The sequence below is a fragment of the Girardinichthys multiradiatus genome, chromosome 2 (genome assembly GCF_021462225.1).
Source record: "Girardinichthys multiradiatus isolate DD_20200921_A chromosome 2, DD_fGirMul_XY1, whole genome shotgun sequence".
NCBI classification, from domain to species: Eukaryota; Metazoa; Chordata; class Actinopteri; order Cyprinodontiformes; family Goodeidae; genus Girardinichthys; species Girardinichthys multiradiatus.
The window spans coordinates 37,273,508-37,288,295 of NC_061795.1; the positions used below are offsets into that span (position 1 = coordinate 37,273,508).

Genomic DNA, 14,788 nt, shown 5'->3' on the forward strand with positions numbered 1-14,788 from the left:
GTTTTCCAAGAGAAATGGAAACAATTAAGTTTTTTCCTGGTGAACCCGGTAAGTAATGAGAATTTGAGGTGCGACTGTATCATGAATGAGGAAGGACAGTGTGTGGGGGAAAGGAAATTTTTAAAAGGAGAACACGAGTCACTAAGGTTCCTGCAAATGCACAAAGGTTCCTGGTTTTTACCCTAATAGTGGCCCCAAAGGTTTGCTGCAACCACAAAGGTAAAATTTCCAGTTTTAATTCAATAAAGCATAATGAAGCTTCAGTAGGGGAGAAGTCTGGGAATGTAGTAAACAATACAGAGCTGGATGAAGGGCGAGAATTTAGAAATATGTCTGAATGCTTGTGTTGTGGGTTGCATGCTGGACCACGAAGCTGAATTGGGAAGGTCAGAACTGGGCCTTTTTTTTCTTATACCTTCTCTTTTATTTCGTCCTCGTTTCCAACAGTCTCGAACTGAAGACTGACATGAGGAAGTGTGAGAAGGAGAAGCTTTCATTCCACAGCATGAGATTGAGCTGGGAGTGGGTCGATGTAATCCTTTCCCCAAAATGTATTAATTTCATAATCCCACCTGAACTAAAAGGGATAGTGGTTTAGAGGTCTCTAGAATAACATTTGCATGAAATACCACTGTTTTTCACATTTGAATTATTGAAGGATGGCAGAAATCGCCTTTGCAGCTGGCATCTGTGATTAGCCATTAGCTTGACTAAATTGTTCACACTGCTCTCTACTGAAGGCAAAAGCCCAAATAGTGATAAGGTCAATGAAGTTTTTATTTGAAAAAAAAAAACAACAAAAAACTGCCTTTTTGGTTTTTTTATGTCTTACTTCGATGTTGCTTTAATTTGGTTAGTAGATGTTTGCTAATTGCAGACTTTTTTCTATTTCTCACAATTTATTAACCTCTCAAAACCATTGTGTGAAAATGAGATCCTTCCATTCTCAGCCCAGTGTTTATCTTATTAAAGGGAATCTGCCTGAGGGCATTGCACTGACAGATGGACAGGTGGCTGGGCTCATGTGGATGGCACCCAGAAGCTAGTTCCGGCTTCAGGGGTATTAATAATTTCCTTCTCTCAGCCTTATCAGCATGCATTTAGCTTAGATTTATTGAAAAGCTTTTTAAAGGTGAGAAAACTGAGAGGAAAGAAACTGTTCATGTTAACGGCTGTCTTCTTTTTTTATCTCAAACACACCTTGACAATCGTACCTCTTTCTCCTTGCCGTCACCCCTCCCTCGCCTTCTGATATGAGGCTAGCATTTCCACACTCCATTCCCAAGGTCTTCCTGGAGTTTAATGTAGGAATAGAAAAGGTCAAATCAGGAATAACAAGTCATGTCTTTCTTTGTTATAATGCTTTGTGGTTTTGAAAAAAATCTTAAAGTGTATCCTTGTTTTCAGCACATTAAGTAAGAATTTAGGAAAAGAGGGGAATCAATTCTTCCTGTGAATAAAATTCAAGATATCAGTAAAAACCTCCAAAGCTTTGACAGCTAGCTTGTGCACAAGCAATTAGACTAAATTGTGGATCTAATTGGCAAACTGGAAAAGCCATTTGTTCATGAGCAGACACTGAAACCTAAAACCTTGACTTGCACTTTCTAAAAGTAGACACTGGAGAGATCCATGGCCTCTGCTTGTCACCGGTTTAATTCATGTGCCTCCTGCTCCACAACACACTCAAAGAAAAGCGTGGAGCCAATGTGGCCTATCTTGTTTTATGAGCTTTTCATGTGCACACCGGCGACTTTATTCCATTTTGTCACTGATAGTTGTTAATAGAGGAGAACAACATTGTTTGAATTGTTGCTACTGTATATAGTTTATTTGTGCCATTCTTGATTTGGGTGTTTCTTTGGCAGGACAGATTGTTTTTCTTGGTCCGATGGAGAGGTTGCATAACGATCTGTTATGCTCAGAACTAATTGGGTTGAATGTTACATGTTTGTTCAGTGAATATGCAGAATTTCTGTGTTCTGCCGCCAGCAGTTAAAGGGTGGGTGCCTTGAACCACAGCCTCTCTGGAAGGAGGCTGACTTTTGTGGTGGGAATTAACTTTAAAGCAGAACTTATAGAAGAACTTTCCGACAGAAGAATCTGTAAAAAACATTGCTTTTATTTCACAAAAACCTGCAAGGAAATCTAAATCCATGATGAGCTGCATAATGAATGAAAATGAGAATAACACAATTATCATTTCAGGTTTTGTCCCCTTAAAAAAGGGTCGCTCAAGTCTCTCAGACTGGAACTCCGTCACCTCACAAACTACGGAGCCACACCAGAATGTCATGAGAACTTTATCTGGCTGGGAAGAAGAGCCACATGAATCTAAGTGATTAAATCAGGGGTGTAAATGGAGAGGGGGAGCTCGGTGGTTGGCGTGGAGGAACCCTGCAAGTCTGCGACCAGCTGCACCTGTCTAACTGCGCCAAAGGAGCAGGGCCTGACTGGGGCCTCAAGGTGGAGCTTGGCCAAGTGGCTGTGGGAGAGAGAGAAAGGTAAGGAGGGGAAGCTGAGCAATGGCAAGGGTGAATGTGAACCCACTGAGGATCTATCCCACAGCATGTTCACCAAACCTATACATAGCCTTTAGTATGTTTATGTGGTATAAATGCAGATGTTAGTCTCCTTGAGTAATGCCACTTCAAACTATGAAGAGCTGAACTGAAAAAACATCCAAATTAGTAGCTTGCTGCACCTCTGCTGTCTTTTATAAAAGTATGGCCTTCATTAATTGAACAGAATTTACTTATTTGTCATGTTCTAACATTCTTATAGCAGCTGACTGATCAAAGTAGCACACAGAGCCTTGCCATGTGGCTTTTCTTCAGTTTCTATAAATTTCCATTTAGACTGAGATCCCGATCTGTTTACTGGTTATCCCATGAAGTTGATCAGCTTCTTCTAACAAAAAATTTTAACATTTTTTATTAGTAGCAAGATGTATTCAGCTAGAAAAAATATATTCATTACCAGATTTCCTTTCAATGTACTCCTGTGCAGTTAAAGTAGGTGTATCAGTGCATTTCTTTGCAAAACAGCTCAGATTCGATACTATTGGAGAGATATTGCCTAAAACATTTGTTTTCCAAGTCTTGCTACAGATTCTTAGTTTGATTTAGGTCTTGACGCTGACTTGGCCATTGATACTATGCTTTAATCTAAACCATTCTTTTGTACTTCTTGCTATGTGTTCGGGTTCATTGTCCCGCTGGACGGTGAACCTCCACCCAGGTCTCAAATCTTTTGCAGCCTCTAAAAGGTTTACTTCCAGGATTTTTTGTATAGTTCAATCCATCTTCCCAACAACTATGACCAGTTTCCATGTCCTGGCTAAAGAAAGGAATCCCCACTGCATGATGCTGCCACCACCATGTTTCACCATGGGGGCAGTGTATTCAGGCGTAATATGCAGTTTTACACAAATTGCATTTTGCTTGTTGGTTTTGGTGTCACATGAGCAGAGCACCTTCTTCCACATGTTTGCGGTGTCCCCTACATGGTTTGTTGCAAACTGCAAACAAGACTTCCTCTGGCTTTACTTCTTTGAGGATTTCATTACTAATGGATATCCTGTGGACATTTCCCCCCACCTGGGCTGTGAATCTCTGCAGCTACTCCAGAGTTATCATGAGCCTCTATGCTACTTGTGTGATTATTGCTCTTTTTGCCTGGCTTGCCAGTTTTGGTTGACATTCATGTGTGGATAGCTTCACTGTTGTGCAACGCTCTTTCCATGATTAGGTTTACAAAACAAGTAAAATCAGATTATGGGCTTTAGGTTGAGTCTTCAGACAAAGCCACATCTTACAAAACACATTTGAGAGCACAAGTAGTTGAAAAGAAAAAGATTGAATAATAGCATAAAAAATCTTTGAGTACAGTTAGAATTTGCCATAGCAAAGAAAAAGCTTGAAAATGTGACAATGAAGAGGTGGCAAAAACGACCAAGGGACAAAAAGTCTCCTGGCTGCTATTAGAAATCTCTTGAAATGGTTAAGTTTTAGTGAAGGGTATAGTTTGTTTTGATATTGTTTATGCCATGTGAAAGACATCTAGGTTGTTCCTGTCTAATAAATGCTGACAGGGATTCTGCAACCCCAATGTGTCATGATATAAACATGAACTTAATAAAGAGATTACATGAAATAAGAAAATGTAAACTTTATTGTTTCATTCTACAATCCCCAATTTACAGAAAAAAAAAACATTTAATGGTACAATCATACTCTCATTGCTAATACTGCAATAATCCAGAAACACGTCTTAGTGTGAATTTAAGCTTGACACATTAACAAGGCATCTGGTTCGCTCCATTTGAAAGGAATACCATGTAAAAGCTTTTCCTGCAAAATACATTTAAAAAAGAGCAAATACATTCTTTTACGTGTTCTCATAGGAACTGAAAGAACTGCTCACCAGAGGGGCTGTGGAAAATCCCTGTGTGCACATTGTACATTCTGCTCTTTGAGAAATTAAGACATCAGTGTGATCACAACATGCTACGCTGCACTAAGACATTTGGTGAACTGATAAGCTTCATTAGACCTGAGTGTATTAACTGATACAGTATTGGTATCTGTTCAGTTATTTTATATGGAGACACAAAGTCTGTAATATCACTGCTGGCCAGTTAAGATTGTTTTGCAGAGAGCATATCAGTTAAGAAAAACCTTCCCGATCTATATATACAGTAACCACAACAATCCATTATGGGCTGAAAAATCTTTTTTTTTCTGAGCAAATTTTGAATTTAAACATAAATCTTATCAGAGAAGTAATTCAGAATCATAATAGGCTACCAAACCAAAGAAGGTAACGGATGTGAATGCAGACCGTCTAAAGGACCTTCTAGGTCACGATACTGTACGTATGAGGACAAAAACACATACGCTACATTTTGTGACAAGTATCCTAGTAACTACTTTCCAGGGATTTACCAACAAAATATTTGTTTAGCTCTTGCAAAACAATACACTTAATTTCCCACCAGAATTATACAGTTAATTGTTGTTGATAACTTGTGAATATGGGCACCTACAGTGGATCTCAAAAGTGTCCACAACCTTGGTAAAAAGCCAGTTTTTATGTATGTAAAAATACGACAATGATAGATTATTTCATCTCTTTTCCTACATATAATGGAACATATCCTTATAATTCAACATAAACAAATGCAAATCTGTTAGAAGAAAACAAAGGTACAATAACTTGGCTGCATAAGCATGCTCACCCATAAATTAATACCTTGTCATAACATTTTTTTTATTTCAATTTTAGCATTCAGTCTTCTTTGGTAGGTTTCTGACAGCGTGCCACATCTTGACTTGTTAATATTTTTTCACTTTGTCTGGCAATGATCTTCAAATCTGTCAGATTGTTAGGATATTCTTTGATCATGGTCCTTCAGGTGATCAAACAGATTTAATGTTAGATTAAGTTTTGAACTCTGGAAAGAGTTTTTGTGCCAAACTTACCTTTTGGAATTTTGACCAAAAGTTTATGTTTGGCTCTATCGAGTTTCTGTCTCTTCTCTGAAATTTTGAATAAAGATCTAGTTTTTGTAATGTCACTGTTGTCCCTTGTTCTTTTTATGTATTCATTCAAGGTCATGCACACTTATACAAACAAGCTCTTGCAGATTTGTTTGGGTTTCAGTTGAACTGCAAAAAGCAAATGTCACATTAAATATAGAAAAAAAGTAAGATTATTCATTTTAGTATTATGTCACAAAAACCTGCCATTTAAGCTTTAAATATCCACTTCAGTTTGCAGAAACTAACCAAGAAAACATGTTTCCCCAAATGCCATGCATCACTTGTTCATGTGGTAGGTGTCCATCCTTAGTTTTATACCTTAACTTGGCTCTCATAAAAGATAATTTCTTCGTGACATCTGTCAGACGGTCAAAAGAGGAATCTCCTGATACAGTAAGTTAATAAGAAGGTAAAATCTGATCTAAATGCAGAAATATGCACAGTTCAAACAACAGTGTCTTGGCCTCAAGTTCATGGGAATACAGTACTAAGGATGTCCAACAGAGTTCTATTTACTTAGTTGATCTATTCATTGAAAACATGCTAGTTGGTGATGGACTGTTGTAACATTACAAAAGCATTGAGCATCAAAAATCTGAGGTACATTCATAAAACACCAGCCCCTCAGCTCTTCAGGTTCAAGTAAAAGCCTTTTTCCAATGAGTGAGCAAGTCCTTCGATACCACAGTGTTAAAACGTCGCTTTTTTTGTGTGACCCAATTTTCTTATACTAAGCCGTTCCATCGAAAACAGCTCTTTCAAAAGTCTTCCTGTATTTTTCCATTTCTTTATTTGGTCTTCTTGAGAGATTCTTTTAAGCCGACAATGCTTTGTTCCTCTTGAAGGAAAGAGCCAGCAGCAACTAAAAATTTAAAGACTGTTAAAAGGCAGTATGTAAACACACAGATCTCTCAGGAACTATACACAGAAGATAGATGATTGAATAAAAAAAATAAAAGCCCGGAAAATCAGCCAGGAGGTAAAACCCATTAACATTAAAAAGGAAGAAAAAATGTCACAAAGAGAAGAATGCAACAATTTCAAACTTTAAAGTGCAGGTATAAAAAAAAAAAAGTATTTCTACATATCTCAAGTCAGACCTTGAGACAATGTTAATGGTCTTTAATGGAAAAGTGCAAGTTGAGATCAAAACACTTTCAGAAAAATATTTTTTAAGAATTTGATTCAAAACAGTAACAGTTGGGTGTCTAAGGGGATCAGTCAGGACTCAGCTTCTCCGTAAGAAAACAGCCACCTCCTCCAGAGGTACTGGGTAATCTTGAAGAAACGTCCCGCCATCAAACACCTGCTCACTTCGGCTGTCTTGCCACTGAAAGCCCCCATCTGGTAAATAAATATCCCTCTGGACTGCCCCCTTCTCCAACACTGGTGCCACCAGGACCTGAAAACACAAGAGTTCAAACTAGTTCATTTAACTAAAAATGATCAGGTTGTCAACTGGATGGGCATCAAAGGCTGAAAAAACAAAATGCATCCTCTCCCATCAGAACAGGATCAGATCACTAGTCACCTCGTCTCCAATGAGAAACTGGTCATCAGTTGTAAAAGTCACGGGGTCACTGGGACTGAGCCACCACAAGGGTCGGTAGATGGGGTTTCCTGTCAACTGCCACTCCTCTGCATACTTCTCTATCAGTGGAACCACATCCCTCTGGTGCTTTGTGATATAAATCCGGGTCAGGTTCAATACCTGGAGCGTTGAGACAGATCATAAAGTTAATGAGTATGGGTGCGTACTCTGTGACACAACACTACACAGCGTAACTACCAATCATGTCAAACTACCACTGGTCTCTATGTTCAGGAACATGGAACATATTCATTCACAGACTCTCGTTGCAAGCAATATCGACTCCATCTTCTACTTCTACATCTTTTTCTTTGATTCATCATCAGTGGGCAAACCAAAGTAAAGGTGCATTATTGGCCCCGGGCGAGTCTTGGTCTGTATATAAGCAGCATCTCCATAGCATAGCTACTATGGCTTGCTTCTCTGGCAGAAAACATTGCGTTGTGACATTAGAATCACACACACATACTAAGACTTATATAACTCTCTTGAAATGTAAAGGACATCTATCATTTGGCCGCTAGACAAATCTTTCTTAAATGGAAAAGTGGCAAGAAGAAAACCATTGTTGAAAGAAAAACATTATGTAGGGGACACAGGAGACATTTGAAAGAAGGTGGCCTGGACAGATGAGACCAAAACTGAACGTTTAGGCCAACGTGCAAACACATGCATACAGGTGGTGTAAAACAAACATTACACATCACCTTCAACACACCATTCCCATGGTAAAACATGGTGGTGGCAGCATCATGCTGTGATGATGCTTTTCTTCAGCAGGGACAAGGAAGCTGGTCAAAGGTGAAAGGGAGATTAAAGGAGCTAAATACAGGGTCTAGACTTTGACTAGGTCAAAGTCCAGCCCTAAAACCAATGAGCATTCTGTCCACTTCACAAATATGCATGACTTTGTGATGATCAATAACAATATCAGTTTAAATATATTAAAGTTCGTAAAGGATGTAATGTGAGAAAATGTAAAAAGGTTTAAGAGGTAAAACACTTTAGCAAGGCCCAATGCTTAGTAAAACTGTGCCTCTTCACCAATGCAGCAGCTCGCTTTTGCCTTTTAGTGGCTCTACTATAAAAGTGTTTCTCTGGACTCCCTTTAGCCAAATGACTGTAGCATTCCTAAAAGGGTCACATCCTCCTCAGTGTCCTGTGACAAAAACCTAATTTGACCACATCTATTAAAAAGAAAATGTATTTTCATGAGCTGGGGCTTGGGAACTTTTGGAATGAGCTTGAATCACTGCCCAGGTTTGAGTGAATCTTGCTCTAATTGAGAATCCAGGCGTGTGTGTGGCTTTGAGGTTTTCGCTGCAATTTGACTCCGCTGCAGTTGTTGCTGTGACCTGTCTGTGGATGCATAAAGCCTCACAGATTCTGAAAACAAAGGTGCACTGAAGTGCAGTAAAATGGCCATATTAAAGTTATTTAAAACATGCATTTCAGCAGACTGTTTTACACTTAACGACACATCAGTCTCGCTTCATTCGAATTTATAAGTTGAAGGCTGTGTTCCATAACAAAGTGGAAAACTTGCCGCTAGGCAGAACTGTCCAAAAGCTCTAATTTTATTTTTGTCACGCAATACAACCTGCTTCCATCTCTAATTACTACTAGAACCAAAAAAGTAATCATCATTTTAATGTAAACATTAATTGCCACATTAAAGTATTTCTTCCTGCATCTGCCTTGGAATCACCATTTGAGTTGAGGTGGCTCTTGAGAGTGAAAGTGAGTCATAAATCCAGAACAGGGAGTGTAATTCAGGACAGATGGACTCTTAACCACAGGTAACTGAGATGGGGGAAGACTGGAAGGATAGAGGAGGAGAAACAGCTGTCATCCTCTAAAAAATATAATAATAAAAGATTGTTTCAGGAACCTGAGCTCTTGCACTTTGTTAGTAAAAGAATCACAATCCATCACCAGAGACTGTATGCCTTGTTTTCCTGTGCTTGGCGAATTGCTAATTTCTGACTTCCTGTGGAGAAAGATGGGATGATGCCACAAAAACATTAATGAGAACCTCCCGTAACAGAACTTCCAGCAAGCTACTTCTTCACTATCTTGGTTTAAAAGCAGTTTGTATTGTATCCTCACATTTTTAAAACTTCTAAAATGCAGAATTTGTACCTCCCTTCACATTGAATTTTCTTTTTGTTTAAGAAAATTATCAACACAATATAAAACCTTACAAACAACATTACAAGTGCATCTTAGGAAATTAGAACATTAGAACCAAATGTATTTATTTCAGTAATTCAAATCAAGTGAAGCCCATTTATTATATAAATTAATTACACACAGTGTGCAATGAGCATTTAGTTCTGTTACTTGATTATGGCTTACAGCCGAAGAACTCCTAAAATTCAGCTTCTCCAAAAATTTGAATATTACCAATAAAAAACAATTAAAATGACTTTTTTTCAATGCAGAAATGTCCAAGAACAGTATGTTCATGTACTATAGAACAGATGCAACCTACAGGGGTTGGACAATAAAACTGAAACACCTGGTTTTAGACCACAATAATTTCTAAGTATGGTATAGGGCCTCCTTTTGCGGCCAATACAGCATCAATTCGTCTTGGGAATGACATATACAAGTCCTGCACAGCGGTCAGAGGGATTTTAAGCCATTCTTCTTGCAGGATAGTGGCCAGGTCACTACGTGATACTGGTGGAGGAAAACGTTTCCTGACTCGCTCCTCCAAAACACCCCAAAGTGGCTCAATAATATTTAGATCTGGTGACTGTGCAGGCCATGGGAGATGTTCAACTTCACTTTCATGTTAATCAAACCAATCTTTCACCAGTCTTGCTGTGTGTATTGGTGCATTGTCATCCTGATACACGGCACCCCCTTCAGGATACAATGTTTGAATCATTGGATGCACATGGTCCTCAAGAATGGTCCGGTAGTCCTTGGCAGTGACGCGCCCATCTAGCACAAGTATTGGGCCAAGGGAATGCCATGATATGGCAGCCCAAATCATTACTGATCCACCCCCATGCTTCACTCTGGGCATGCAACTGTCTGGGTGGTACGCTTCTTTGGGGCTTCTCCACACCGTAACTCTCCTGGATGTGGGGAAAACAGTAAAGGTGGACTCATCAGAGAACAATACATGTTTCACATTGTCCACAGCCCAAGATTTGCGCTCCTTGCACCATTGAAACCAACGTTTGGCATTGGCATGAGTGACCAAAGGTTTGGCTATAGCAACCCGGCTGTGTATATTGACCCTGTGGAGCTCCCGACGGACAGTTCTGGTGGAAACAGGAGAGTTGAGGTGCACATTTAATTCTGCTGTGATTTGGGCAGCCGTGGTTTTATGTTTTTTGGATACAATCCGGGTTAGCACCCGAACATCCCTTTCAGACAGCTTCCTCTTGCGTCCACAATTAATCCTGTTGGATGTGGTTCGTCCTTCTTGGTGGTATGCTGACATTACCCTGGATACCGTGGCTCTTGATACATCACAAAGACTTGCTGTCTTGGTCACAGATGCACCAGCAAGACGTGCACCAACAATTTGTCCTCTTTTGAACTTGGGTATGTCACCCATAATGTTGTGTGCATTTCAATATTTTGAGGAACACTGTGCTCTTACCCTGCTAATTGAACCTTCACACTCCGCTCTTACTGGTGCAATGTGCAATCAATGAAGACTGGCAACCAAGCTGGTCCAATTTAGCCATGAAACCTCCCACACTAAAATGACAGGTGTTTCAGTTTCATTGTCAAACCCCTGTATACTTGGTCACAGCTCGTTTTCCAAGATTTACTGCATCAATGCGGCATGGCATGGACGTGATCTGCCTGTGGCTCTGCTGAGGTGTTCAGGAAGCCTAGGTTGCTTTAAAACGACCTTCAGGTCATCTGCATTGTTGGATCCGGTGTCTCTCATCTTCCTCTTGACAATACTCCTGATCTGTTATGGGATTTAGGTCAGGCCAGCTTGCTGGTCAGACAGGCACAGCGATACCGGCCAGGCATTGGTACTTCGACAGTGTGTGCAGGTGCCGAGTCCTGCTGAAAACTGGACTTACAGTGGACCAACGCCAGCCAATGACATGGCTCCCGAAACATCACTGACTGTGGAAACTTCACATTAGAATTCAAACAGCCAGGATTATGTTGCTCCCTACTCTTCCTCAACTCGCCGGGTCTTGATTTTCAAATGAAAAGCATCCTTTACTTTAATCTGAAAAGAGGACTTTGGACCTCCAAGCAACAGTCTAGCACACTGTCTCCTTAGCCCAGATAAGATGTCTCAGAATCAGAATAAGAATTAGCTTTATTGCCAAGTTCGTACATACAAACAAGGAATTTGACTCCGGTACACTTTGCTCTTTGGTTTTGTTTTTGCATTAAAGAATATACATATTTACAATGTACAATATACACATATATAATAAAAAGGTGCATTTGCAACATCTGTATGCTGTTGTTTTGTACTTTATTAAATGTTCAACAGAGAAACAGCCTGGGGGAAGAAACTGTCTCTGTGGCGGCTGGTTTTAGTGAACAGTGCTTTCTAGCGGCAGCCTGAAGGTAAAACTCTAAACAGTTTATGTGCAGGGTGTGTGGGGTCTGCAGAGATTTTTGCAGCTCTTTTCCTGACCCTAGACCTGTATAAGTCCTGGATGGAGGGAAGGTCAGCCCTGATTATTCTCTCTGCATTCCCGATTATTCGTTGCAGTCTGCACCTGTCCTGTTTTGTGGATGAATCAAACCACACTGAGATGGATGAAGACAGGACAGATTGAATGATGGCAGTGTAGAAGATGACCAGCAGCTCCTGTGGCAGGTTGAACTTCTTGAGTTGCCTCAGGAAGTACAGTCTCTGCTGGGCCTTCTTTCGAACAGTGTCTATGTGTGAAGACCATCTCAGGTCCTCAGAGATGGTGGTTCCTAAGAACCTGAAGTGGTCCACGGCCGATACGGTGTTGTTGAGGATGGTGAGGGGGATATATGGGGGTGGTGTTCTTCGAAAGTCCACCACCATTTCCATAGTCTTGAGTGGGTTGAGTTCAAGGTAGTTCTGACTGCACCAGTGTACCAGCCGATCCACCTGCTGTCTGTATGCTGACTCATCACCGTCCTGGATCAGTCCAATGACAGTAGTGTCATCTGCAAGCTTAAGGAGTTTCACGGACGAGTCCGATGAGGTGCAGTCATTTGTGTACAGGGAGAAGAGGAGTGGGGATAGAACACACCCCTGGGGGGCACCAGTACTTATTGATCTGGATCGGGCAAAGATGCTCCCCAGTCTCACCTGCTGCTGTCGGTCCATCAGGAAGCTGTTGATCCACTGACAGGTGGAGGCTGGGACGTTGAGCTGGGTGAGCTTCTGGTGGAGGATGTCTGGTATGATGGTGTTGAAGGCCGAGCTGAAGTCTACAAACAGGATCCTGGCGTACGTCCCTGGGTGGTCAAGGTGTTGCAGGATGAAGTGTAGACCTAAGTTAACAGCATCATCTGCCGACCTGTTAGCTCGGTAAGCAAACTGCAGGGGGTCCAGCAGGGGGCCTGTGATGTCTTTCAGGTGCTTCAACACCAGCCGCTCAAAGGATTTCATGACCACAGACGTCAGGGCTACAGGCCCGTAGTCATTTAATCCTAGGATGGTGGGTTTCTTGGGCACCGGGATGATGGTGGATCGTTTGAGGCAGGAGGGGACCTCACATTTCTCCAGTGACTTGTTGAAGATCCTTGTGAAGATCGGAGCAAGTTGATGTGCGCAGGCTTTCAGGCATGATGGGGAAACGTTGTCAGGTCCTCCAGCTTTCTTTGTTTTCATGCGCTGAAATAGCCCATTTATCTCTTCCTCGGAGATCTTTAGTGCAGGCGGAGGATCTGAAGGTAGGGGGTTGGTTGTTTTACAGGTCAAATTTGTTCCTGAATGGGATGTGGAGAGGATGATTTGAGGTGTGAATGGCTTCTTGTCATGTCTGCAGTAGAAGCCATTCAGACGGTTGGCCAGGAGACGACTCTGTTCAGGATGGGTGGGGGGGCTCCTATAGGCAGTCAGGTTTCTCAGACCAGTCCATACAGCTGAAGTGTCACCAGTAGAAAGGCTGTTCTTAAGCTTCTCACTGTAGCTTCTCTTGGCTGCTTTGATCTCATTTGTTAGTCTGTTCCTGGCCTGCCTGTACCGCGCCCAATCTCCACTGCTGTGAGCTTCTTCCTTTTCCCAGCGCAGATTCCTGAGATGTGGAGTAAACCATGGCTTGTTGTTCCCAAAGGTGCAGAAGGTCTTGGTCTGCACACACATGTCCTCACAGAAACTGATGTATGATGTCACCACATCAGTTAGTTGGTTTAAGTCAGTGGCTGAAGTTTCAAAAACAGTCCAGTCTGTGCATTCAAAACAGGCTTGTAGCGTTTGCTTTGATTCCTCAGTCCACTTCTTAACAGTGTGAACCTTGTGTTTGGAAGCTCTTGGTCTCTGTCTGTAGGTTGGGATGAGGTGGATTAGATAATGATCCGAAAAACCCAGAGCAGCCCTGGTAACAGCATGATATGAGTCCTTTAAAGCTGTGTAACAATGGTCCAGTGTGTTTTTGTCTCTGGTGGGACACTTAATATGTTGTCTGTATTTGGGGAGTTCATGGGAGAGGTTTCCCCTCCGTCGCTTTTGGCGCAGTATCCCGTAGAGTGCTTCAGCTCCGCTTGCCAGGAGCTCAGTGAACCTCGGATCAATGAAAGATGGTGAAAAAAATCCCAAGAGAGGACTCTCTGATGTTGAGAAGTTCCTCTCTACTGAATGAGACCACAGGATTGTGCCCCGAGACCACAGTACTGTGGCTCGAAAAGCATAAAAACACACAAAATACACAAACAAAGAGATAGCGAAGGTCCGAGGCTGCCATTGTCGGCGCCATCTTGGTCTCAGAGTTGTCTCTAGCTGAGAAGTGTCTAAACAGAAGGAATTCAACAAGTGTCCTCCGTGTCTGCCAAACTCTTAAAGTACTTTATGTTATGTTATCATCTCAAAGCTGCAGTTATACCTGTTAATATGCAGCTTTTCTACCACACATTTTCCTTCCGCTCAACTTCATATTAATATGATTTAAAACCAATTACCTTTAGTAGCTTACCCCTCTTGTGTAGGGTATCAATCACTGTTTGCTTTACAGCTGTCGAGTCAGCAGTTTCACCCATGGCCATGTGGGTGATAACATAACAATTTTTTATAAAAAAATCTGTTTTTTATTCTACTTATGTGATTCCTACTTTTCTGAGAACCTACCGTTTGGATTTTTCATTAGCTATAAGACAATCATCAAAACTAATACAAATAAACACATGAAATATATCACTCTCTCTGCAACGACTCATAATATAAAATACGAGTTTCACTTTTTGAACTGAATTACACAGATAGGTTAACATTTTTATAATATTCTAATCTTCTGAAGTACACAAGTAAAATGCAGATAAAAGCTGAACTGTAAGCCCTTTGATTGGTGAAAGTATTGTTGGTTTAAAGGGAGTTGAGGTGCATGTACCTGGTCCTGGCTGAAGACCCAGGGTGACGTATGGAAGCTGATAACAGGAAGAAAGGCTGCTATCTCCAACCACCGAATGAACAGCTCCCTATCTGTGACCAGGTCTCCAGACAGAGATCCTCCTAAGA

General features: G+C 41.2%; 1 protein-coding gene across 1 annotated transcript in view; it reads right to left on the reverse strand.

Annotated features, from left to right (window-relative positions):
- Positions 1-4,155: 4,155 nt before the first annotated feature.
- si:ch211-236l14.4 (SITS-binding protein) overlaps positions 4,156-14,788 on the reverse strand; it is a 41,935-nt gene continuing 31,302 nt past the window's right edge. The window contains exons 8-10 of the mRNA XM_047349593.1: positions 14,661-14,782; positions 7,075-7,254; positions 4,156-6,945 (exon numbers count right to left, since the gene is read on the reverse strand). Coding sequence (XP_047205549.1) covers positions 6,772-6,945; positions 7,075-7,254; positions 14,661-14,782 — 476 coding nt within the window. The 3' untranslated portion in view covers positions 4,156-6,771. The remainder of the gene's footprint in view (positions 6,946-7,074; positions 7,255-14,660; positions 14,783-14,788) is intronic.